The 24,461-nt window shown below is 42.1% G+C and overlaps 1 protein-coding gene across 2 annotated transcripts in view; it reads left to right on the plus strand.

Annotated features, from left to right (window-relative positions):
• stim2b (stromal interaction molecule 2b) overlaps nt 1–24,461 on the plus strand; it is a 69,666-nt gene that overhangs the window by 35,946 nt on the left and 9,259 nt on the right. For both annotated transcript variants that reach the window (XM_023966199.2, XM_078936457.1), the window contains 8 exons: nt 16,621–16,732; nt 17,939–18,050; nt 18,734–18,849; nt 18,939–19,116; nt 21,042–21,219; nt 21,310–21,471; nt 22,283–22,383; nt 23,841–24,079. In XM_023966199.2, coding sequence (XP_023821967.1) covers nt 16,621–16,732; nt 17,939–18,050; nt 18,734–18,849; nt 18,939–19,116; nt 21,042–21,219; nt 21,310–21,471; nt 22,283–22,383; nt 23,841–24,079 — 1,198 coding nt within the window. The remainder of the gene's footprint in view (nt 1–16,620; nt 16,733–17,938; nt 18,051–18,733; nt 18,850–18,938; nt 19,117–21,041; nt 21,220–21,309; nt 21,472–22,282; nt 22,384–23,840; nt 24,080–24,461) is intronic.

A 24,461-nucleotide genomic window follows, 5' to 3' on the forward strand; every position in this document is an offset into this window, starting at 1 on the left:
AAGATAAAACAACACCAGAGGCCAACATTGTCTTGTTTACGTTAAAAAAGTAGTCATTTCCAATCTGTGGCCAGGAAATACCAAAATAGCCCAAGTAGCTTAATATAATCGTCTAGCTTTAAAAATGGTTATACGGGGATGAAAAAAAAAACATTAGGAAAAAGAAAAAGATAGAATCTTTAGATTAATGACTTTTACCGTTGACGGTCAATTATAAATATTGACTTTGATAGATGTTAAAGCAAGAAAGTGTTTGCTTTTAAAGGTGTGGTTCACAGATTGGGTATATTTAAACACCACAACCAGTCGTCCCAACACACCCTCTTGAAAGACGTTTTAGTGTCTTATGAGAGTATTTATTTTGTTAGGTAAGGGCTCCACAGTTTTACATAACAACCTGTGTGAGTTAGTGCTGCTGACAGTGGAGTTTGGACGTATGGTTGAACGTCACATCCATGTCTTTGTCACAGTGACTGGAGAAAAAAACTGAAAGATATAATCACAAAACATAAAAGTAAAAAGCCTTTCAAAGAAAAAATACAAGAAAAACTTGGTAAATAATGGTTGAAAACAAGTTTCACCCCCCCCCCCCCCCCATGAAAAATTGATGACATCATAGCATGTGAAAGTGTCAAAAAAAGAATAGGCCCCAAATCTCCTATAGCGTAAAAAATAAATGCATATACTTTCAAATCCACTAGTGAAACCAAAAACATGATGTGTTATTTCCTATAGACGTTTTTAAGTTATTATGGGATGGCCAGCAGACCTACGGCTTGGTGAGCACTCAGTAAAGTGTACAAAATAGCGATTTTCACATTTTCCTATACAGTATGATGCGAGAACATTTTTGCTCAAGCGATCTTTACGGAATTACGAAACATCTTGAGTACCTGCTACAAATTTAAACTTCTACTTTGAATCAGAGGTCGACCGCTCTACCACGGCTCTAGTGCAGAGGTGGATGAGCATAATTAGACCTTTAAACACTTGTGGGCCAGCATGTTTGGAGAGAAGAGCCTGTTTCTGTGAGGAACTTGAAGGGTTGGACAGGTATGCGGTATTGACTCTCATTAATAAATGGCTCAGTCCTTCCATTGCATTTTATTCTCAGTGTGTGTTGGCAGGTGTCATTTTTAAGTGCAGGGCAGCGCACGGTGTTAGAGACAGTTAAAGCCCGCTTGCATTGCTGTGGCGCCTAAATTGAGAGCTGCATTAATCCTGTGTGAAGAACCTTGAGGGCTGCGGGGTCGGAGCTGGTCCTCTGCCCCCTTGAGGGCCATGTGTGTGTCTGCGTGGATCACTAAATCCTGAATTTGTGGAGCGTGCGGCAGACTTGCCTGGTTTCACTCTTTGCCTTTATAAGGGCAGTGAGCTGTGTTCGCTCTTTGTCTTTTCAGCTGGAACCTGACATTTTGAAGTTTTTTTTTTTCTTTTTTGTCTGGAATTCATGATTGAGGACCTCTACCTTTCCCCCTGGACTCTACAGTCCTGTTCAGATGGCTCTTAAGTACACGTTACAAAATTCTAGTCATGAGCAAAATTGAATCTCTCAACGTAGCCCTGTGGTAGCGACTACTCTGGAGTGAATACTGCATTTCTCCTCACCACAGCTGCGATCACAGCTAAGATCAAGATGAAGCATTTGAAAACAAAACCAGCTTGGATGAAATTATAAAATCTTCGCCATTAACAGCATGTTTCATTCTTTTTATACGTCTTTTATTGACAGAAGGCATTTTCACACTGGTCTGTTTGGTCTACAACAACATGTTTCCACAAATAGTCCGTTTTCTTTGGGCAAACGTAAAAAACTGTCTCAACTGCAAATGAACTTCAAAATGTTGGCTGAAGAAAGAGAGTCTCTGTTAACTTTGCAAGTGAATCCTCGTGCGGTTCACTACAGTGTGAATGCAGATGGACGTGGAGACCTAAGGCCAGAATTAAAGTTTAGAGAGGAAGTAACAAAAACACTGGGTATTTCTTTTAAATTTTGGTTACAGATGTCCTGGATCAATTTCAGGTCAGTGTATTGGATCGAATTGGATTGTTTAAAATGAACAAATATCAACTAAAAGATGAGATAAGATTAGACTTTATTGATCCCCGGAGGGAAATTCAGTTGTCACAAGAAATATAGAAGTTAGAAAAACAAAATAGCATTGAGTAAGAATAAAATTGTAAAAATAGAAAGTGGAAGTGAAAGTACATGTCAAAAATAACAAGTTAGTAAAAATAACAGCAGCGGTTTCAGCAGTCCTAGACCGTGTTGTTGTATAGCCTGACTCCTGTTGGGACGAAGGACCTCCGGTATCGTTTCTTTTTGCACAAAATCCCATAGAGTCCATTGAAAATATTTTTTTTGTAGTGCACGTCATTCAAGTTAGAAACTGGCCAATCAGTAAAGTATATTGTCTCAAGTCAAATGTTTTAAACGTTTGACAGATTCTCCTGAGCCTGCTTTCAGGGGTAGGGGTGTGGACTTCCAACAATCTCAACCCTGATTGGTGAGAGTGGTTGCTTTAGAAATGTACACTCTTATTGTTGTCTGGTTCCAACATGGCGATGTCCGTATCATGAAAAACTGGTAACTGAATTAACTTAATTTGGTTGGAGCTCGAAGTCATTTTCTGTGGATGACATCACAAACACTCAGTTCGGCTTTCATAAATGGTGAATGATGTATACTTATATAGAGCTTTACTACCTTCCTTAACCCTTGTGCGATCCTAGGCACTTTACCATTGGGAGTTGGGTCATCTAGACCCACTAGACAGTGCTCTGAACCTTTTTTCTTCAATGATTTGTGATCTTCACTGGTGTCCATGGATTACATGAAATCTTTCCACCTTTATCCACCTTTGTCATGGTAGGGAGAACACATCAATGTAAGGGTGGGGTCACCTAAGATGGCACAAGGGTTAAAGGCCCAAAGTGCTTTACAGTCACAGTCCCATTCACACACACATTCACACACTGATGACCAATCCGCTGCTGAACCTATAGCCTATAACCACCGGAAGCAATGCGGGATTCATTGTGTTGCCCAAAAACATTTCAACACATTAGCGGTACACTGCAGGAACTGAACCTGCAATATTTTGATCAGAGGTCAACTGCTCTACTCTGAATTCAAACTATACGTAAATGGTAAAACTAAAACAAAAATGGGCTGCACGGTGGCGCAGTGGTTAGCGCTCTTGCCTCACAGCAAGAAGGCCCCTGGTTCAAGTTCCGGCTGGGGGACATGAAAAACACAACATCAATGGGGGACCTTTCTGTGTGGACTTTGCATGTTCTCCCCGTGTATGCGTGGGTTCTCTCCGGGATCTCCGGCTTCCTCCCACCGTCCAAAAACATGCTTCATAGGTTGATTGGCAACTCTAAATTGTCCATAGGTGTGAGTGTGAGAGTGAATGGATGTGTGATTGAGGATATTCTACCCTGCGACAGACTGGCGACCAGTCCAGGGCATCCCTTGCCTACGCCCTAGTGGCCGGGATAGGCTCCGGCAACCCCGTGACCCCGAAAGGGAATAAACGGTAAAGAAGATGAATGAATAAAACAAAAATAGAAAAAGATTAAAGAAAATAAAAAAGTTTGAGTTCATAAGCTAAAGAGCATTTTCATGAGTTAATGAATGTTTTTAATGTTATGTTAAAGTCATGAGAAATAAATAGAGTAACAGATCATATAGCCGGATGTGAAGATGATACTAAGGATGGAAATACAAAAAACAAAAACATTTGGTTATAGCACAAACAAGCTTCTAACAAGGTTCTAAGTGAAGTCCACCATCCTCTTCTTCATCGCTGTGTTTTTGCTTTCTCATTGTATGAAGACGGTCTTTAAACTGGGGTTCAGTTAAAGAGCGCAATGGAATTTCTGTCAACAGAAGCATTTACTCATTTTTCTTGAAAAGCTTTGCAACAACCAAAGAGCTTCCTTTTTATTGATAATGTTTCTATTTTTGTCCACTAAATTATTTTGATTCTAATTCTAAAATAATATATTTACACTATTTTTTTTAATTTTAATTTTTATTTTTTTTAATGTACCTTTAGTTCAAGTCCATTCCTGTTGTTCCTAGCTACTCTGAGATTACCATAGGAAAATATTACGATTCCCATCTATGGACATGAGACTGTAGGGCTGTTTATTTAAAGATGGTAAGAATTAACCCTGAAATCCAATTTGTGTTTGTTTTGCCTGCCAAAGCAGAGACAAATTGGTTTTTCTAAATTAAAATTAATTTGCAGTGATCTGATTCAAAATGTTAATGAATTTTAGTTTAGAATCATTTCCAGAAAATGTACTGGTGAATTACAAAATCTAGAAACATATTTCCCATTCTGTCCTCTACAGTTTCATCCATCCGTCTTTCAAACATTCTAAACTACCATTCGGGATCACTGGGTTTGTGGAGCAACTCAAGGGCATAAGCGGGGCAAACCTCAGACATTTTGTATGTCGACCGCAGGGCCCTCCTTAGTTTTATGTGTTTAATTTGCTAGACTCAGTTGAATGAAGACGCCTGTATGGGAACCTGCAACCTCTACAGAACAGCGCAACACAGAAGATGTACTGGACCCTGTTTTCTCCATCGTCAACACTATTTATTGGATCACAGTCCCAAATCCAAATCTACTTCACATCTAAAACTAAATTCAAAGAACCCTGAAAAAATAATAATACTATGGTTACATTCATTTCTCTATTGGGATGGTTATATTGATTTAGTTAGAAGGACAATATTACAGTTTGACAAAACACCAGCAAATACAAATCAATCTTAGTTTTGTGATTTTATCTTGTAATTTTATCCGGATGTGTCTCAGTTTCCCAAAAGGGAAGAACACAGTTTGCAGTTAGGGCAGCGAGTGTGAGGTCAGGTCTTGTCAGCTTTCATTGAATGACAGGATCTCATCCCTTCAGCTGTCCATTTGTCACTATCCCCAAACCATAGACCGTTAACGTCTTCCTGCATTTATCACTCCTGCATTTGAAGGGCCTATATCATGCAAAATCTATTTTTTGAGCTTTTAAGCGTATTATAATGTTCATTCCTCACAAAAAGAAACCCCAAAGGGGTAATTAGCTCCGTTCACCCATTTCTGAGCATTCCTCTAAAAACCTGCGCTCTGAACACCAGCCCTGAAACAAGCAGGTTCTCACATTGTGACGTAGATAAGTGAGGACCAGCCCCTTCCAAGAAGAGTCTGCGGTGCCAGCACAACTCCCATGCTAACACACACACCCACTTTCTCAGTGGAGCTAGCGTTGTTGGGCAAAAACTCTTTAGGGGCGGCCATGGTGCAGCGGTAGGGCGATCGAACCATGATCGTAAGGTTGCAGGTTCGATTCCCGCCTTGCACGCCCATGAGTCGAAGTGTCCTTGGGCAAGACACTGAACCCCACCTTGCCTCTGGTGGTAGGCGGGCGCCTGTGTTTGGCAGCGGAGCCGCCACCAGTGTGTGAATTTGTGTGAATGTGTGTGTGACTGGGTGAATGGGTCTGTGACTGTAAAAGCGCTTGTTCCTTGTTGGAAGAAAAGCGCCATACAAGTATACGCCATTCCTTTTAAATGCAAAAGTCTGAATGTTTTCTGTTTTCGTGGGCGAAATGCAGACACGCTGCAGAAGCCTGTTCTAGGTTGACGTCATGAAATGGGCGGCACTCACAAGGAGAGAGACGGGGTGCCTCAGATCGAGTCGTCTTGCTTAAGGCTAGGAAAATGAGCTGTGAAAATAACTAATATTTCATAAAAACAGTGTTATAAATACACTCAAGACGTTGGTTTTCAAATGTTGTGTACGGGGGTTAAACGGGGCGAGTGTGAGTTTTTTGCGTTGTCCAATCCCGTAGGGGGTCGTCAACCTCAGGACTTATCTTATGGGGAGCTCAGGTGTGTCTTTCCCTTGACGTTTGTTGAAAATGGGACGTACGAATGTTGTGCGTGCAATAGGTGTACCGTGAAGTACAACACAGTACTGAATTCCCCAAATAATGGGCTTCGACCTGTTGCCGAAAATGTATGAACAAATACATTTGTAAGGCTAATGTAAGTTGCACGCTCTAATGATTTATGGATGACGCTGTTGTATTGTGCCCCCTACCACATGCTAGTTAGTAAAGCATTTGTCACAACTGCCCTTACGGCTAGATACAGATGTCTGCAGGCGAAACAAAGCATGCACTTATCACATGAACAGCACTAATGGGTTTCTACATTATTTGAGGTGGGGTGGGTGTCAGGTCAAAACAATGAAAAGTCCATACAACACTTCTGCTTCCAACCAACTTCACCTTTACTTACCCTCTTGCGCTGTAAGAGTGTTCTCCACGACCTGTCGCCTGTAGCATACCTATAATAACTCTAGGGCTGAAACGATTCCTCGAGTTACTCGAGTTACTCGATTACAAAAATTCCTCGAGGCAAAAACTCTGCCTCGAAGCCTCGTTAAATTCCTATGACGCGCACTATACGCGCGGCGCAGGGATTTGATTGTGTCACACGGACCTTTTGAATTTAGTTGGCGCGATGGCAGAGAATAGATCTATAAATAAACGGCAGAAATTGTCTAAGGTGTGGGATCATTACACACTTAATAAAGAAGAGAACAAGGTGCAGTGTCTCTACTGCAAAATAGAGCTGGCATACCACAGAGCGCGGGACCCGCGCGTGCCGCTGGCAGCGAGCCAGGGGCGGTGTCAGCCGCTCCGCGCCCCCTCCGCGGCGACCAGCGCGAGCCGCCTCGGCGGGCGGCGAGAGCCCCTAGCTGCGGTATTCAAGCGACCGGGCCTGCTTTGAACACTCTAATTTTTTCAAAGTAAACGCTTCGGACCCCGCGGGACACTCAGCTAAGAGCATCGAGGGGGCGCCGAGAGCCAGGGGCTGGGACAGGCGGTAGCTCGCCTTTCGGCGGACCGCGAGGCTTCTTTAAGCATTGCAAAAATAACAAAAGCATTATTTTTACACGAAGATTTTTACACGAAATATAAACAATGATAATGATAATGATCAAATATGTTTTTCTGATTCTTTTATTTTTAATGGCCTTCCACTTAAGTCTTCTGTCCCCCCCCCCCCCCCCCATCCGCCACTTCTCAAGACCAACTTAAAAACACCAAAATCCATCTTTTTCTTATGTTAGGAAGTTTCTACATTAAAAGGCTTCAACTCAGCTCAGTTTAAATGCAGAACTTTACAGCTTACCGTGTTCTACAAAGATACTCAGACTGGAAACTGGGGTTCTATCCAGAGGTGGTGCATAAAGCATTTCACTTGTGCAACAGAAAACCCGTAAACATCATCTCATGAAGAGAGGAAGACGTTAAATGCTTGTAACTTTTTCTCTTTTTTATTTTATTTTATCCAAGACCTAAAGCCTAATTGACCCCTATCTGACAGTAACAATTCTTCTGAATTATTAAGCCACTTTTTGGGGGGTTTTGTTTTCTAAATCTTTAACCATGAGTTTTGTTTTCTTTTCCTCATATTGCCGCTGTCAGGGTGGTTGAATTCACACAATAACATCTGACAGTCGCATTGGAGAAAGAGTGTAACTTGTAGAGTTCTCGGAATGCATCACCAAATAAGTGTTTTGATTTTTACGTTTGGAGTAACACAGATGAACACAAATACACTCTGGGAATGTAAACCAGATGCCATTTTTCAGAATTGGTGGATTTAAATTAATTAAAAAATTTAAATGTGTGAATTTCTGCTTTGGGGTGCTTAAAAACAGTATATTTAGTCTTCAAATGCGCTCTTCGTCGTTGTTCGTGACACTTTACCCTAAATATATACATCTGAAACTGGATCCTCTTTGAGTTACCCTTATTTCAAAGTAATTGCTATTTTTACTCCCAAAGCATCTGAAGTTGGACCACTGTTGAGAACTTCATTAAGAATTTCACCCAGTTAAACCTAACACGGCACCTTATAACTCTCAAGGGTTTTGAATGACGATTTGGGGATCGGTTGCCGAGTGCACTCGACGGGGACGGCAGGTGCACCCACTCGCCTTTGGGGTGCAGGGTCGCCAAGACGAAGTTCGACGGGATCGAGTTGCATCACCTAAATGTAGGAACTCAAACGGTGTCAGAGGTTGTGCTGCTGCACTGCCCTGCTTTATTCGTTTTTGACAGGCCGTGAGTATTATCTGAGAAGAATGAAGCTGCATCTGTGCAAGAGTGTACTGTATATACAGGATATATAGAATCCGGTGAACAGAAGAAACAGGAGGAGGCTCACGGAGCATCTATGGTATGGTGTATCTATAAAAAGAAGGTTCTTGGAGGTGTCTGGGAATGTTCTGGAGAGAACTATATAAAGAAAGTTTTCATTTACAATTTTGATCAACCTGAGCTTACAGGGGTGCAAAAAAGTATTTAGTCAGCCACTGATTGTGCAAGCTCCCCATATAAAAAAAAAGACAGAGAAGCCTGTAATTTTCATCATAGGTATACCTCAAACATGAGACAAAATGAGAAAAATAAAATTAGAAAATCACATTGTCTAATTTTTAAACAAGATATTTGTAAATAATGGTGGAAATTAAATATTTGGTCAATAAAAAAAGTTCAACTCAATATTTTGTTATATACCCTTTATTTGCAATGACAGCAGTCAAACATTTTCTGTAAGTCTTCACAAGGTTTTCTCAAACTGTTGCTGGTATTTTGGCCCATTCCTCCATGCAGATCTCCTCTAGAGCAGTGAAGTTTTGGTGCTGTCGCTCTGAAACACAGACTCTCACCAAAAATTTTCTACAGGGTTGAGATCTGGAGACTGGCTAGGCCACTCCTGGTCCTTGAAATGCTTCTTAAGAAGCCACTCCTTCATTACCCAGGCAGTTTGTTTGGGATCGCTGTCACGCTCAAAGACCCAGGCATCTTTCATCTTCAGTGCCGTCGCTGATGGAAGGAGGTTTTCACTCCAAATCTGATGATACTTGGCTCTACTCATTCTTTCCTATAAAAAAATCAGTCGTCCTGGTCCCTTTGCTGAAAAACAACCCCAGAGCATGATGTTTCCACCCCCATGCTTTACAGTAGGTATGGTGTTCTTTGAATGCAACTCAGCATTCTTTCTCCTCCAAACACGATAAGTAGAGATAAGTAGAGTTCTTACCAAAAAGTTCTATTTGGGTTTCATCTGACCATAGGACATTCTCCCAATCCTCTTCTGGATCATCCAAATGCTCTCCATCAAACTTTAGAAGGGCCTGCACATGTACTGGCTTTAGCAGGGGGACACGTCTGCTACTGCAGGATTTGAGTCCCTGATAGGTGTAGTAATGTGTTACTGACGGTTTGTTACTTTGGTCCCAGCTCTCTGCAGGTCTTTTACTAGGCCCTCCATGTGGTTCTGGGGTTTTTGCTCACTGTTCTTGTGATCATTTTGACCCCACGGGGTGAGACCAGATGGAGGGAGATTATCAGTGATCTTATATGTTTTCCATTTCCTAATATTTGCTCCCACAGTTGTTTTGTTCACATCAAGCTGCTTACTTATTGCAGATTCAGTCTTCCCAGCCTGGTGCAGGTCAACAATTTGGTTTCTGGTGTCCTTAGACAGCTCTTTGGTCTTTTCCATAGTGGAGTTTGGAGTGTGACTGTTTGAGGTTGTGGACAGGTGTCTTTTCTATAGATAACAACTTCAAACAGATGCAATTAATACAGGTAATGAGTGGATGACAGAGGATCATCTTAAAGAAAAAGTTACAGGTCTGTGGGAGACAGAAATCTTGCTTATTGTAGATGACCAGATACTTATTTTCCACCATAATTGAAAAATAAATACTCATGGATGCACTGGGAGGCATCCTCAGTGATGTATCCTGAGATCATGGGGTGTTTCGGGTCTCACAACTTCATAATACACCCTCACCCAGGCGACCCACCCCGGGTTGATCAGACCCCGACTTGCGTCCCAGTAGCAGTCCACGGATCAGCCCTCTTAATCCACAGCCACCTCGTAGCCTTCTCTGCAGCTTCGCTCCCCGATTGAATGGCCCTTTTCTGCAATGCCTAATCAGCAGAGGACTTTGCAAGCGAACGTCTCGCAAAGCCTCTACAACCAACTTCTACAGGCTCACAGAAGGTTTTCCAGCCTCTCTCCCTGCACCCCTCAACCAGTTCCTGGTACGTAGCGCGTTTCCCCCTCATTTGCTTTCTCCATATGCTCTTCCCAGGGCACCGTAAGCTCCAGCATGATCAGATGTTTTGAAACCTCAGAGATTACTATCATGTCTGGGTGGAGGTTTGTACTTACAATGTGCTGAGGGAACCTTAGCTGTTTTTCTAGGTTGACCTGCAGCTGCCAGTCCGAGGTTTTGTGGAGGAGGCCTGTTGTTAATTGTCTGAGGTTTCTTTCCGGCTTTGATGAAGGAAGATTTTCTGTTTTTTTTCTCGTTTTGTCTCTCATAGTTAAGGTATACCTATGATGAAAGTTACAGGCCTCTCATCTTTTTCAGTGGAAGAACTTGTACATTTGTTTGCTGACTAAAGACTTTCTTGACCCCCCTGTACGTTTTGTGGCTCTTGAAAATGGAGTCTTGTTGTACCACAGGGGACAGGAAAAAGAATTGGCGAAAAAAAAATCACTGAGAGACTGTTAAGAAGGAGAAGACACACACAGATACACTCTTTTTGACAATTTAGATGAGAAAAAAAGAACTATGAACAAATGGTAAATAAAAGCATAAACAAAAATGGACATGTAAAAAAAAGACATTCCAATAATTTACATATAGCTGGACATTATTGCAAAAATGCCTAATTGATTTGGTTTTATTTTGAAAATTCGCAATCCAGTTCAGGTTCTAATTTAACACAATGAACTAAATATAGATTACTTTGCTAAACTGCTTGGAAAAAATAGGTTTTATGGTTGCACCAATATTTCCATGAAGACTATTTCACAAAGTCCATTTTTTAATTTGCTGACTATAAAAACCTAATAGCAACCAGAAGGTTATCTCTACAGCAACATGTTTTCTGAGTCCAAAAAACATAAACACTGTGATATAAAAACACTAAAGGTTTGAACGGGTTCAAGAAAAGGAAAATAAATGAAAGGGGAAGTGTTCAGCCCCTTTAAGTCATTACAAGAAGACTGAAACCTCCAGCCATGGTAACAGAACTCGACAGCAACAAAAGCGTCTTCCAGTCCACAAAGACTGCCCTGGATCAGGACAAAGGGTGGGTTATGCACACTGCATACTAAATCAATGCTAGTTTGTCCAACGGCTGATTCAAGAAGGTTGATTTCTAAAGCCTTAGTCACATGCACGTGTATCGGGGGGGGGGCGTTGACCTGTATGGGTGCTGTGGGGTTTTTGGGTTGCCCATGGAGGGTCGTAGACAGATGCGACCGCATCTTGAAGCCTGATTTCTACTGGTCGTCTGTAGTGTTTCTCTATTGCGTTGTTCATTAATCAATCTGAATGTTTCGCCTCCGTCATGTGCACGTGTCACATCCGCCCTTCTGCAACCCAACGCCGGCTCTACGCAGGAGCTCCATTTCTAGTCCGTTGACTTTTTCATTTCGTGGAGAAATGGGAAACAGGTCCAGGTGTCAAATTAAAAACTTTGATTGCACCTTTAAAATAAACCTACACAACATGTTAGTTTATATTTAAGGTGGGGTGTCCATGGGAAAACGCTCGTTAACACCACAGTTATCACCAGTGTCCATTTTTGCTATAGATGATAAAAAATAGACTTTGGACGTACAAAAACATAACATCGTTCTTAACATGATACATGCATTTTTGAATGTGGAAGGAGAGGACATGGGGGAGGATTGCTAAAGTTCGATTGTGCGGAAAGAGTGGGATGAACTATCTGACATGGGGGTGGCCGGACCAACCACTCATCTGGGAACCATGTGGGGAAGGGGGTAGAGATAATGTAAAGTAATTCAGGGTCAGAGGAGCGCAGGTGTGTCTTGCACTTATCTTGAGGTGCGTGTAGCCACCTTACGGAACGTCATCAACTGGAGCGTAAGATTGTCGTGTGTGTACGAAGTCTATCGTGAAGTATTTGTAACACCAATGTAAGTTGCACTCATATATAACATACAGGTGATGGCCCCGTTCATGGCGCTAACGCCACACTCTCTAGGTACTAGAGGGTACTAGAAGGTACTGGCCCCTTGCGCACTGCACAGGGTGTGATACGCAATGCCCGCACAGGATGTCAACACATACACTCTGTCTAATTTCCTGATTTCTGAAAGTCAGGCGGCATCGCAAGGAGCACACAAGTAATGTGCAGACGTTAGCAGCTTACAGTTCCTGGCGCAATGCTCAGGTGAAAAACCTGAAAAGTCCGTAAAAACGTCACACTTACTTCACCCTTACCTTTGTGAGTTTTGTGTGTTTTGCCGCATGCCAGTAGATAAAAAACAAAAAACCTGCATGAACATTTTCACTTCAATTATGACTGAAGCATCATGTACCCTTGAAAACCCCATCCCATTGAAATAATGTCATCACATGTACGTACAAATGTCCTTTTCTGCTCAGGTCTGCTGTCAGAGAATGGAGCAAAACAATCCACTTCATGATTTCAATGTTCACAGAGGACCTGAGCTGCTTCATCTTTGAAAACTTTGTGTTCTCGTCACACTTCTGTGTGGTATCGATGCATAACCAGAATGCAATCAAGCCGTCCCGTAACAAAGCTTGTTCACAGAGGTCGAAGCTGACGGTGGTGGAGGAAGCAGTTGCAGATGCTCCTGTGTCAATTTTAGGTTTTTGAGTGGGAGCGGGGAGCATCAAGCAGAGCCTGTAGTGAATATGGTACGTGGGCGGGAAGCTCAGGAAGAGAAGTGATCACTCCTTGGTACCAACAAGGCGAGACGGGGAGGACAGTTTGACTCCCACAGAAGCATATCTGCAGTAATGGTGATGTGAAGTAATAAAAAAAAAAAGTATCTGCAGCCTTTATGGTTCAGTTTTTGCTCCAGATTTGATTGATTTAGTTCAAGATGGGACACATAGAAATATATTTCCTTAAAAGCTAACGAAAGTTTGAAAAGGTTCTGAACATCCCTGAAAACTAAATGGAGAAACTTGAAACAGTTGTGTGTTTTTGGTGGAGGGGGGGTGAAATATCTGCCAAGTCATTAAATGCCTCCTGAGCGAACAGACTGAGTGATGCTGCAGAGATCAGGGATGACCTGAAGGCCAAAGTATGAAGGTTGGAGTCTACATTTTCAGTCCGCTGTGAACAGACGTGCCATTGTTTGCAGCCGCATAAGTGTGTATCTGTCTTAGTTTGTGTCTGACTGTGCCACATCCTGCTTTGTGTAGACGTACTCAACACACAGATGCAGTCCTGTTCTCTCGGGAATAATAGGTGATCTGCAGGGAAAGCTCAGGTTCTGTCTCATGCTTCCAACACTGAACAAACCAAATTATTTCACTGATTTTTTTTTAATTTTTATTATTATTAATGGCTAATGTACCGATCCTCCAAAATAAAAGTTAGTTTTATATTGATGGAATGTGTGTGTGTGTTTTTTTTTTTTAACAAATTTGTGTGGGATCAGCAAAGTAATTCTGATTCTGATTTCTCCACATTTAAAGAACACGGAGGATTGTTTTAGTCTTCTGAAAGAGCAAAAGCTCAGCGTCTGTCATAATGAGTGATCTTGATGATGGGACGTGTTTGAAGGCACCACCAATGGACTCCAGCAGAGACATTTTGGAGACGCCTCCATCCATCAAAGTGAAACGCTCTCCTGGGAGCTCCACAGTTACTCCATGAGGAAAATGTCAGACCGCATTCTGTGCGACTTCCCGCGCCGAGGCTTCACAGCGACGCCAGCGATGGACTGGCCCGCATGAGGGCCAGACCCACCTCCTGCAGGAAAACGGACAGAGAGGAACTTTGGATGACTAAGGAAAACTTTTGATTCAGCATACACAATGATTCATCTTTCAGAACTACATCCATATGTCAGTTTTTGAAATTAAAATTAAAGTGCAATTGGAGATGGCTCAAAGATTTCTAAGAGAGACTCTGAAAGACGCGTCAAATCCAGTCAAAATCTGGTCAATTTCCTTATTTAAGCAGAATTTAAAGGCTAATTTCTGTTGTTTACCTAACTCCAAACACTGGAGATGTTGCTGGCGACACCTAGTGACACACTCTTTGACCCAACATAACTCTTTGACCGTTCACGCATTCATCATGAATCTGTTGATTCTGACACGGACAAAGACGGCTTTTGGAATCACGTTAATTTCCTTTGCTGCAAAAGAATATCAACACTGGAGCTAAATCTCCAATGTCAAAAGGGTTTTCCCATTTTTGCCTAACCCAAACACATATTTAGGGATTGCCTCCTGACTTTTCTTGTCCCTCCTGGGGCAGCAATAATGCAGGAAACATGTGTTTCAGACAGCCTCTCAACAACAGACTGCCTTCGTGCATTTACGGCTCTTCTGGAGCTCACGGACACGAGGAAAGGAAGTCCTTATGTCCTTGGATCTTGGTTGAAAAGGGTCTGATGAAAACTTTGGAAATCTTTAAAGAAATGTCTGTTTAGCCAATAGCTGATTCTAGTCCAAACCTTTTTTTCCCTTAAGCTGGCGTCTTCCTGGTTAGTTAGTAGATTAGATTTGTTTTTTATTGTCATTGTTCATTGTACAATGAAATTGAAAAATCACCATTTCAGTGCAAAATTAACGAAATAAAAAATTAAATAAATCAGTGTGTACAACAAGCACAAGTGTACAAATATAAACTGTAATATAGAATTTCCAAAACACCGTGTATCGTGCTGCCTCTGCATTCGATCAAGTGTTTCCTGATCAAAGTTTCCCTGCAAAATGCTTTTTATATAAAGATGGCGCCGTGCTTGCATGTGACTGCCGCAGGGGCAAAAATCCCCCAGATGTTTGTACTGGGATCTCTGTGCCTGTAGAAGGAGCTTGTTTGATAGTTGACTGTGCCAATGCGAGATGGTTAGTGGTTCCAACGTTTGAAAGCAGAATTCTTTGTCTTTAAATTGACTTTGAGGAGACTGGCAGCCAGTGAAGAAGGGAGGCTTTGCGAGTCCTCTTTAAGTCCAGTTGACAGACGATCAGCTGAGTTTTGACCAAGTGAAGAAGAGGAAGACCGGAAACAGAGAGACTGATGGCGACTTTGAGAACGTTATAGTTGTCACACCTAAAAAAGACACAAACAGACAATGTTCCCGTGTTCAAATGAAATACACAATGAATCAGGATTTGAGTAAAAACAAAATATGAAAAATCTTTTTGACTGGGTTCTCAATGTCATGATGGTGTTCTATGGAGAAAACACTGTAACGTCTCTTTTATTGCATTTCTACAAATCAGAAATGACTTCTACAAATCAACAATGTTCCTACACCGACTCCTCGTCATCTGCAAAAGAAATTGACGAATATTTTCAGATTTTCTTTTTTTTTTGTCTGACATTAAACCGGTCCTCTGCCTAAAAAAGGTTGGGGGACCACTGTGTTAAAGCTGTTGATGTTTTTTTCTGTGTTTTGTGTGATTAGAAAACAGAATGAATCTCAGTGTGTCTTAATTTGATCACATTAACCCAAGAAACTAAACTAGTGGCTAGTCCAAAGGAGCTTTGCTCTGAAAAAAACATGCTTTAAAATGCAGCAAAGTATTCTTGCCAGCTGTCCAAAGCTCTTTTCAGCAAAGACTTTTGGTAATAAAAAAATAAAATAAAAAAAGCAATACTAAAAATTTTAAATGAATCTCTGCAATTAGGCTTGAATCCGACCAACACATGAACCCAAGATGCTCCGGGATCAGGATGTTTGGTAGTCCGCCATCATCGCTGGTTTTGCTGCTGGTGTTCTGAACGTTCTTGCCCTGGGTCTTATTTATTTTTTGCCTCGGCTTTCTCTGCAGGGGCACTTAGTTCTGAGCTACCAAAGGAGGGCAGGCAGGTTGAAAGCTGACAGTGCACACACACACACACACACACACCCACCCACACACACATATACACGCACACAAACGCACAAATAAATGTGAAAGTAGTGCTTCTGCCATAAGTCTCTTTCCAGAGACCCTAAAAGGAAAAGAGAGGAAGAAAAAGCAGTGTGTGTGCAAATGGGACCAGAAGCCAGACTTTTAGGCAAGGCTGACTCACAAAAACAACACAAACACAAGCTTACTAAAACACAAAGCTGCAGCAGTTTGTCAACACGTTTGTGCCAGAATCATATTGTATCATATTGTATCAAATAGAATCAAATCAAATCAAATCAAATTAAATCAACTTTTTTTTCTGTTAGGTACTTCGTTCGTCGCCGGAACACGGAGCACAAACAATCATCGTTAAAATCAATACAACACACGCACTCAGTAAAATACAGACGATAAATACCAGGACCTGCTGAATCAACCACATTTCAAGTTTATTAATGCACATGTTCTAAAAAATTGAAATGTTTTAGGTGGTTTCTGATGTTTCACAGGAATGCATCCATTAGACACTAAGCTAGTACAGTAACGTATTGTTGGTGGAAAACTCTGAAAAGTCCCAGAAATGCTTTTGTCAAAGGGGAATAAGATTAAAAAACAAACTCATGTGTGTTCGTTTTGATTTTAGTTCATAATAGAAGACATGAAGCAGCAGCAAACGAACAAGCACAGCAACCTGCACCGTGAAGACCAGCACATAACGGTGGAGGAGCTCTGGAAGGGCTGGAAGACATCTGAAGGTAAAAGACCCAAGCTACGTGTGGCTACGCTAACTTTGTAGCTGCAGCTAGAGGCTTCCTGAATTAAACTCTGAAAAGTACAGAATCTGAAGATAGTTCAAGGGCTGAAAGTTGCTTTCAAATACGTAGCTTCTGTCCCACACCATCATACTACCTCCACCTGCAGATGTTGCTGTATCTGTGCAGTAATCAGTATAAGGTTCTCCACATCTTCTCAATCCTCTAAAAACCAACACCTAAAAAACAGTATTTCATAAATATAACAGAATTGAATCCACTGTGTTTTAGCAGCGTCTTTGTAGCATTACACCAAAAACGTGCTGAAGGCTCCCGCCCCTTTCCCTCATGAGAGAGCTGCAGCTTTAATCCCTGATCTATGATAACAATAATTCAAAGCATGATACCGTGTTTTTGTTCTGATTTCATATAAAATGCCATCACCTGGATTCAGAATTGGGAAGTCTCTGTTCTTGTTTTCTCAGTATGTTTGAATTTGAGTTTACAGTTAGTTGAGGCCGTATTCATACTATTTATAAATAACTTTAATGCATTTCATTTTTCTTCAGAAAAATTTAGAAGGTATTAAACATGATTGTTTTAAATATGGAAGGTAAAAAATATGTTTAGCTGGTAGATCTTTCTGACCAATGTGGCCGCTGACTCAGAAATTCAATGTCGTCCCCTTGCTTCCTGCTTGCAGGTGTTAATTTTTAAAGGTTAGAGAAGATGTTTAGAACCCTCTGCTGTGCACTGCAGCAATAGAGGAACATCCTCAGCCAGAAGCAGTATGATGGTTTGGGAATGTATCTGATTTATTGAAAAAAATGGGGCTTGTTGTCATTTGAGACAATCTGAAAGCAGGGACATACTGAGCTGAGACTCTTCAACCATGGAACAATTGAGAAATGATTTACTCCCCAATAAAATTAAGATGTAAAATTCAATGATATTTCCCTTAAAAAAAGCAGCATTTCTAACACAAATAATGTAGCAATAATGAGATTTGTATGAGTAGCCTTCTCTCAATCTGATTTTACCTTATTTTTTATATTTTCAATAATAAACTGCACCAAACAATGTTGATTGTTCCGCCACTTTAGACAGTTTTTTTTAATAAGTTCCATATTTATGGTGATAGTAAAGAATCTTTTTTAAGCGTATCATCTTGTTGTTTTTTTTACTCTTTTTTTTCCGTTTTCTCTTTAGTCCATAACTGGACCACAGACGACGCCATACAGTGGCTGAGGGAGTCGGTGGAGCTACCGCAGTACGAGAAGAACTTCCGGGACTTTCGGGTCACTGGAAACACGTTGCCTCGGTTGGTGATTCGAGCTTGAAAAGCCACCCTGGGGTCCCGGGCATTTTCAGCTAATTAACAGTTAAACTTTTTTTTCCTTCAATGTGGATTTAAGGGCTCCATAGACTTTTGCTGTCACATCCAGTTAAAAAAAAAAAAATGAAAAAAAAAAAATCGACATTTTCTTTCTGTGTACTGCTGCCCTCTGCTGGTTATAAGCGGTAACACAAGAAAACTCAAATAAAACTGGAAGTTTTTTTTGTGTCTAAGATCTTCTAGAAGCTGCCGAAATGGGATTTAATTTTTCATGTTTTACACGTTAAGTTTTGTGTTTGGAATTCCAGAGTGCAGCTCGGTGACGATGAAGCAGTTATTTAAAGGCGTGTTGTGACTGAAAAAACTCTGGTACATGTGCAATCCGAGCTGCTGCAGACTGCATGTACTGAATGAGTAGACTGTAACAGGGGGAGGTGGCACATTTTTCAGGGGGAGCTCAAATTGCGCCACAGAGCTCAGGGGCGCTGACTCATGAAGTGATGTCATGGCTGGGGGAGCAGTTTTCCCAGACTTGTGTGGTTTTGTGGACCACCTGATGTCCACCTGGTCTTCTGATTTCAGCCTCTGTTTGCCTCAAACATGCTTATGACTTGCAGAAGCGAGAGCTCAGGCTTCTTCCTTTCTTGTCTTTGTTGGTTACATTTCAGAATGGCGGCAAATGAACCGTCGTTCATGTCAATGCAGCTAAAGATATTAGACCAACGGCATAAGCAGAAGTTAAATCTAAAAGCGCTGGACGCCGTTCTCTTTGGGCCTCCTCTACGTGAGTCAACATCCATCTTACATTTTTCCTTCTTTTTTTTTTCCCATCAACAAAACTGAAACTACCAACCCTTCTTGTTCCTCCTGTAGGACCGCAGCACAACTGGATGAAGGACTTTGTCCTGATGGTTTCCATAGTGATCGGGGTCGGGGGCTGCTGGTTCGCCTACATGCAGAACAAATCCAGCCGAGTGCACATTTCCCGGATGATGAAGGATCTGGAGAGCCTGCAGAACGCCGAGCAGAGCCTCATGGAGCTGCAGGGACGGTGAGAGAAGAACTAAAGTTCTTCCCCTTTGGATCAGTTTGTTCCGTCTGAACCTTGAACTGATCAGCTACTACAAACGTACCTGATGGGAAGCCGTTGGTTGTTAATTTTTAATGATGTTTAAGACTAAATTGATGCATTTTTATGTCAGAATTCTAAATTTGACTGAAATTCTGCTCTTTATGATGAGGATGACATTGATTTTTAAAACCCAGTGGTCTTTTAATTATGAAGATGCCATTTTTAGCCTAAATTAAAAAATAAAAACTGTGGTTTTCTAGGACATAGTTTCTGCAGAGCAGCAGGAGTTCATTAGAAATTCACCGCTGAGTTGTAGTTGGGGCGGTTGGTGTAGAGCAACTCCAACCCCCCTTTCCCGTCACCCGTAACTTAGAACTCTCCTGCTCCCTTACAGCCCCCACACCCCCCAAATCACCCCTGCATGCATTAGCGATCCAACAAAAAGCAATGTTGTAGATATCCAGCTGTACCGTTTTGAGCCAGATTCCAGCTCAGGCGAGGAAAACAAAGACTCTCATGATCACTTTGACAGTTTAAATATGATTTTTTTCCCCAAACAGCATTATTTCTCATCTGCTGCTGATTAACAACGATTTGAATAAAAAAAAATTCTCAGAAATTTAATTCAAAGCTTAATTTTCCTCATAAATGTTCCCCATGATCAGAAAATAACTTTAAAGAACTTGTTAAAAACACCAAAAACATAATCATCATCAGAGGGGGTCTTGAAGAATTTTTAATGCTGTTGTTTTGTTCTTGATCCAAAAAAAAGCACGTTTATGCCTGTGTTTGTCTCTTCACAGAATGATTGTGATGAATAAAATAAAGTTTTATACTGTTTAATAGTGATATAAGGATCCAATAATGACAGAAGAAACAAACCGTGTCCCATTTGGGCAAAAACATCATATTTGTTCTTCTAATAATATAAATCCTACTTATTGTGTGATTTATCAGACCTTCAAAGGAAGAAAATTCAGAACATGAAGGAGTATCCATGACGACAGGGATGTAAATTCAAAACAAGTTGATGCATTTTAATGAATATTCATTTTAGTGGGCAACAGAATGCCCACATGGAGCTTTTATTTTGGTAAATCAGCCACAAATATCAGACTAAGCTTGTATTTCTAAAGAAAAAATGTTGTTCGAAAATTTCCGACATTTTTGACAAGTACACAACAAATTGGAAAGTTGAGTTTAAAAGAAAATTAAATCTTTAAATTGAATTTTGGATTTCATTTTAATTTTTTTTGGTTTCATTGTAGATTTCCAAATCATGATTTTTGTCAAATTTCCATCCATCCAACTGTTTTGAGCTTAACTTTTGATTTAGAATGAACACATTTTTACATTAAAAACTCTCAAAAAAGACAAATGAATTTGCACAGCCAAGTCATACCAATGTAAAGGAAAATGTACAAACAGCACAGCAAAAGATGATCCATATATTTGATTTTATGTTTAGGGTTTAAATGAAGGAATATTTTACAACAATGGTAAATGGCGTATACTTGTATAACGCTTTTCTGCCTTCCTCGAAGGCCCAAAGTGCTTTACGGTCACAATCCCATTCACCCACTGATGGTGACTCTGGCGCCGACCTTCCACCAGTGTCCACCATGGGTTCAGTGTCCTTGGGCAAGGTGGGCACCAAACCTGCAACGTTCCGATCAGAGGTCGACCGCCCTTCCGCGGAACCACGGCCGCCCCATGATACAACGATGATAATAACTAAAGTTCAAAAAGATGGTTTTTGTCAAATAAAATTATGAAAAATGTTGAATGTGTAATGTTTGGATCACTGAGAGTTTGAGGACGTGTTAAACTTGATGCTAAACAAATTCAGGTTGAAGTTTGTTTGTATTTTAACTCCTGAAATGTCTCTTCCGGTGCTCTCCCAGGCTGGAAAAAGCTCAGGAGGAGAATCGGACGGTTGCCGTGGAGAAAGAGAACCTGGAGCAGAAAATGAGGGACGAGATCGACGAAGCCAAAAAGGAGGCTCACCGACTCCGAGACCTCAGAGAAGGCGCCGAGTGTGAGCTGAGTCGGCTCAAGTACGCAGAGGAGGAGCTGGTGCAGGTACCAACCTTCTGACCCCGCTGCTGTGTCTTCATGCAAATCGTCCGTCCTCCTTTGGGACAGGTGTAACGTTTGGTCTCTTGCCTGCAGGTGCGAAAGGCTCTGAAGCAAGCCGAGAAGGAAATGCAGTCGGAGCGCTCCGTGCCGGAAGCTCTGCAGAAGTGGCTGCAGCTCACGCACGAGGTGGAGGTTCAGTACTACAACATCAAAAAGCAGAGCGCCGAGTTCCAGCTGTGCGTGGCTAAAGACGAGGTAACGCTCTGCGCGCAGGAGCTTCAGCGGAAGGCCTGGCAGGAAGCTGCAGGTCCTTTCAGACACCTGCCATGAAAGGATCTATTTCTTAAATTAGCCTTCTAGTTTCTTGTATGCTTTCAGTTATAAACAGAATTATGTTCATTCTTTTTAAATAGGTTTTAAAAAAAACATTCAAAAGTGTTATTTAATGCAGGAACTCCCAATAAATTAATTTGCATAAAAATAATGTTATGTTTGTTTCCTATCTGAAGACTGCAAATATAAATGACCTAAGATTTAGCCAATTTCACTTTAAAAAATACAAATTTTTACCTCTAAAATATGATGATGTGCTAGTTCAAAGTGTAGAAGCTTGCAGAAAACGCGTAGAAAAAAGTGTAGATTAAAAAAAAAAAGCTTAAAAATTGAAACGAACAGACTGAATATGGAGTAAATAGTAAAAGAAGGTGACTATAAACTATTATCCAACACAGAACTGAAGTGCCACTCTGACATTCTTTTCTTACCTATTGCAGTATTGTGTTTTTTTGCATTATGTGCAGTTTTTCACGCTTCTTTTCAACACTGCGTTCTGCGTCGTGATTGGCTGTGGAACTTGTCAATCAATCTTCTCTGTGCCTTGTCTTCTCTACAGAATGCATGCAGCTTTCCAAATCTACAAGCATCTATCATGATTATATTTTGTTTTCATTCTATAATATTTTTCTATAAAAGTTCATACTTTGAGAGTTTAAACAAGAGAAAACAGTAGAGAGAGAGAGAGATGGGGTTGATTTTTACTTTACTCATATTTCTCTTTTTATTCCAGGCAGAGAAAATAAAAAAGAAGCGAGGATCCGTGTTCGGAACTCTTCATGTAGCCCACAGTTCATCGCTGGATGAGGTGGACCACAAGATCCTTGAAGCAAAGTAGGAGTTCCCTTTGTGTCCCCGGGGTGCTGGCTTCCTGGGCCCGGCGGTGCTCTCTCCGCGCGGTGGGGGGGTTCACATTACATCTGAGCCGGGGGTGTTCGTGTCCCTGGGGGGTGGGTTCTGGTCCTTGCTCCTGAGTGCTGGGCCCCGCCAAATTTCCAACTGTGGCCGAGCCTGGTCGGGCCATATTTACAACACCCCTTGTGGGCCCTCTTTTTTCCCCGGGGTTCCCCCCTTCTGGGCGGGGGCGGCGGGCCCCTGCCTCGCTCCTCCCTGGACCAACTGTGGGCCGGGCGGATGGCTGCCTGGAGTGCGGAGTGGGTCTCCCTTGGGGGGTCCTGGCCCGTACCTGGGGTTGGGGCGGGGGGATGCCCGGAACTCCTGGGTGGTGGTGGGGTGCTCGTCTGGGGCTGTGGGCGTCCTTCTCCGGTGGGGCCCTGCGTTGGGTTCTCCCGGCGCGGCGGGGGGGCTGCTCTCCTGGTTGGGCTGGGGCGGCGCCCTCTTTCCCTCCGTGCCTCCCTGCTCTCTGGCTCTGGGGGCCTTGCGGCGGCCCTGCTGGCCCTGGCCTGGGTGGCGGGCTTGGTCGCCCGGGCGGCGGTTGTTCCCTGCCGGTTCCCGTGTGGCGTTGGGGGGAATCCGGCTGCCGCTGCTGGTGCGGTGGGGGTCTTGGGGTGGGGATGGCTGGGCACTCTCCCTCCTTCTTTTCACGTTCCACCATCCATTTTAGAAGAACATAAACACTCACCTGAGCACAGGTGTTAGCTCAACAGACTGAATGACTGAAATATTTTACACTAGTTGGTTTTAAGGCATAAGTATGCGTGTGAACACTATCTGTTTTGTGTACATGTCGACAGGTGGACATTTTTGCAACTAACAGGTGTGTTTATAACATTTGAGTGTGTGTGTGGACAGGCTCCGCCCTTTTTTTTTTGTTGTTTTTTTTTACATTTGAACCTTACCATAATGATTAACAACCAGTAAACTTGTTGCTTTATGCTGCTTCATGGTCTTATCCCCCTTCCCCTCCTATTATCACCCCCTACCCCCCCTCTCTCTAACGTCCCTCTCTCTTCTTCCCCTCTTTCCTTTTCCGTCCGGTCCAACACCAAAGATTTTCAGACATGTTTGAAATTAATAAAGTTTGGCCTCAATTACAAAAGGGGTTTATTCAGACATACCTTTGGTTTGTCTGAAGATTAATAACCCCTCTTGTTAAAGTAAAATATGTCCAACACAAGAGGCCCTCAGCTCTCATCTGTCTGCCTAGCTGTTGGACAGGACAAGTTAAAAAAAAAAAAAAAAAAAAAAAAAAAAAGGAGTTCCCTTTGGCTTTTGGGGAAAGGGTTCCAAAATCCTGGTGATCCAATGAAAATGAGAAGAACCTGAAATCCGCAGCTGGAGTTCAGTTCTGAATCAGTGCCATGATGGTGTGCACCTGCTTTCGTTTGCAGAAAATCCCTGTCAGAAGTGACGGCGTGCTTGAGGGAGCGGCTCCACCGCTGGCAGCAGATCGAGAAGCTCTGCGGCTTCCCCATCGTCAACAACTCGGGCCTGCCCAGCCTGACGGCCAGCCTCTACTCCGACCACAGCTGGGTGGTCATGCCTCGGGTTTCCGTCCCCCCGTACCCCATCGCAGGGGGCGTGGATGACCTGGATGAAGACACGCCCCCGATTATCTCACAGTTCACTTGTGAGTACGGAAGGGGAAGTTTTTAAAAGCATCTGCAGCTGAAACCTTCAACTTCTGTTTGGCTCGCAAACTGTATATGAGAACTGGACCGAGTGAGTGTGATGTCACTCACGAAAAAACAATGAACTTCCTGCTCCAATGAAATGGGGTCAATTCAGTCGCTATTCATGTTGGAACATCATCAGTAAGCAGAAATTATTTCTGGAATTTTGTCTTCTTGGAGCCAGCGGGTACTTCCTGTTTGGAACACTCAGTCCAGGTTTCATATACAGTCAGTGTGTCTGACTAGGTTTTCCATTATTTTTATATAAAATCAACATTTGACTCTTGAGTCTTCATACTTAAGACCAGTTTTATTAAACCCGTACTTTTTCAATAAAGA

The sequence above is a fragment of the Oryzias latipes genome, chromosome 18 (genome assembly GCF_053564925.1).
Source record: "Oryzias latipes strain Hd-rR chromosome 18, Olatipes_Hd-rR_3.1".
NCBI lineage: Eukaryota > Metazoa > Chordata > Actinopteri > Beloniformes > Adrianichthyidae > Oryzias > Oryzias latipes.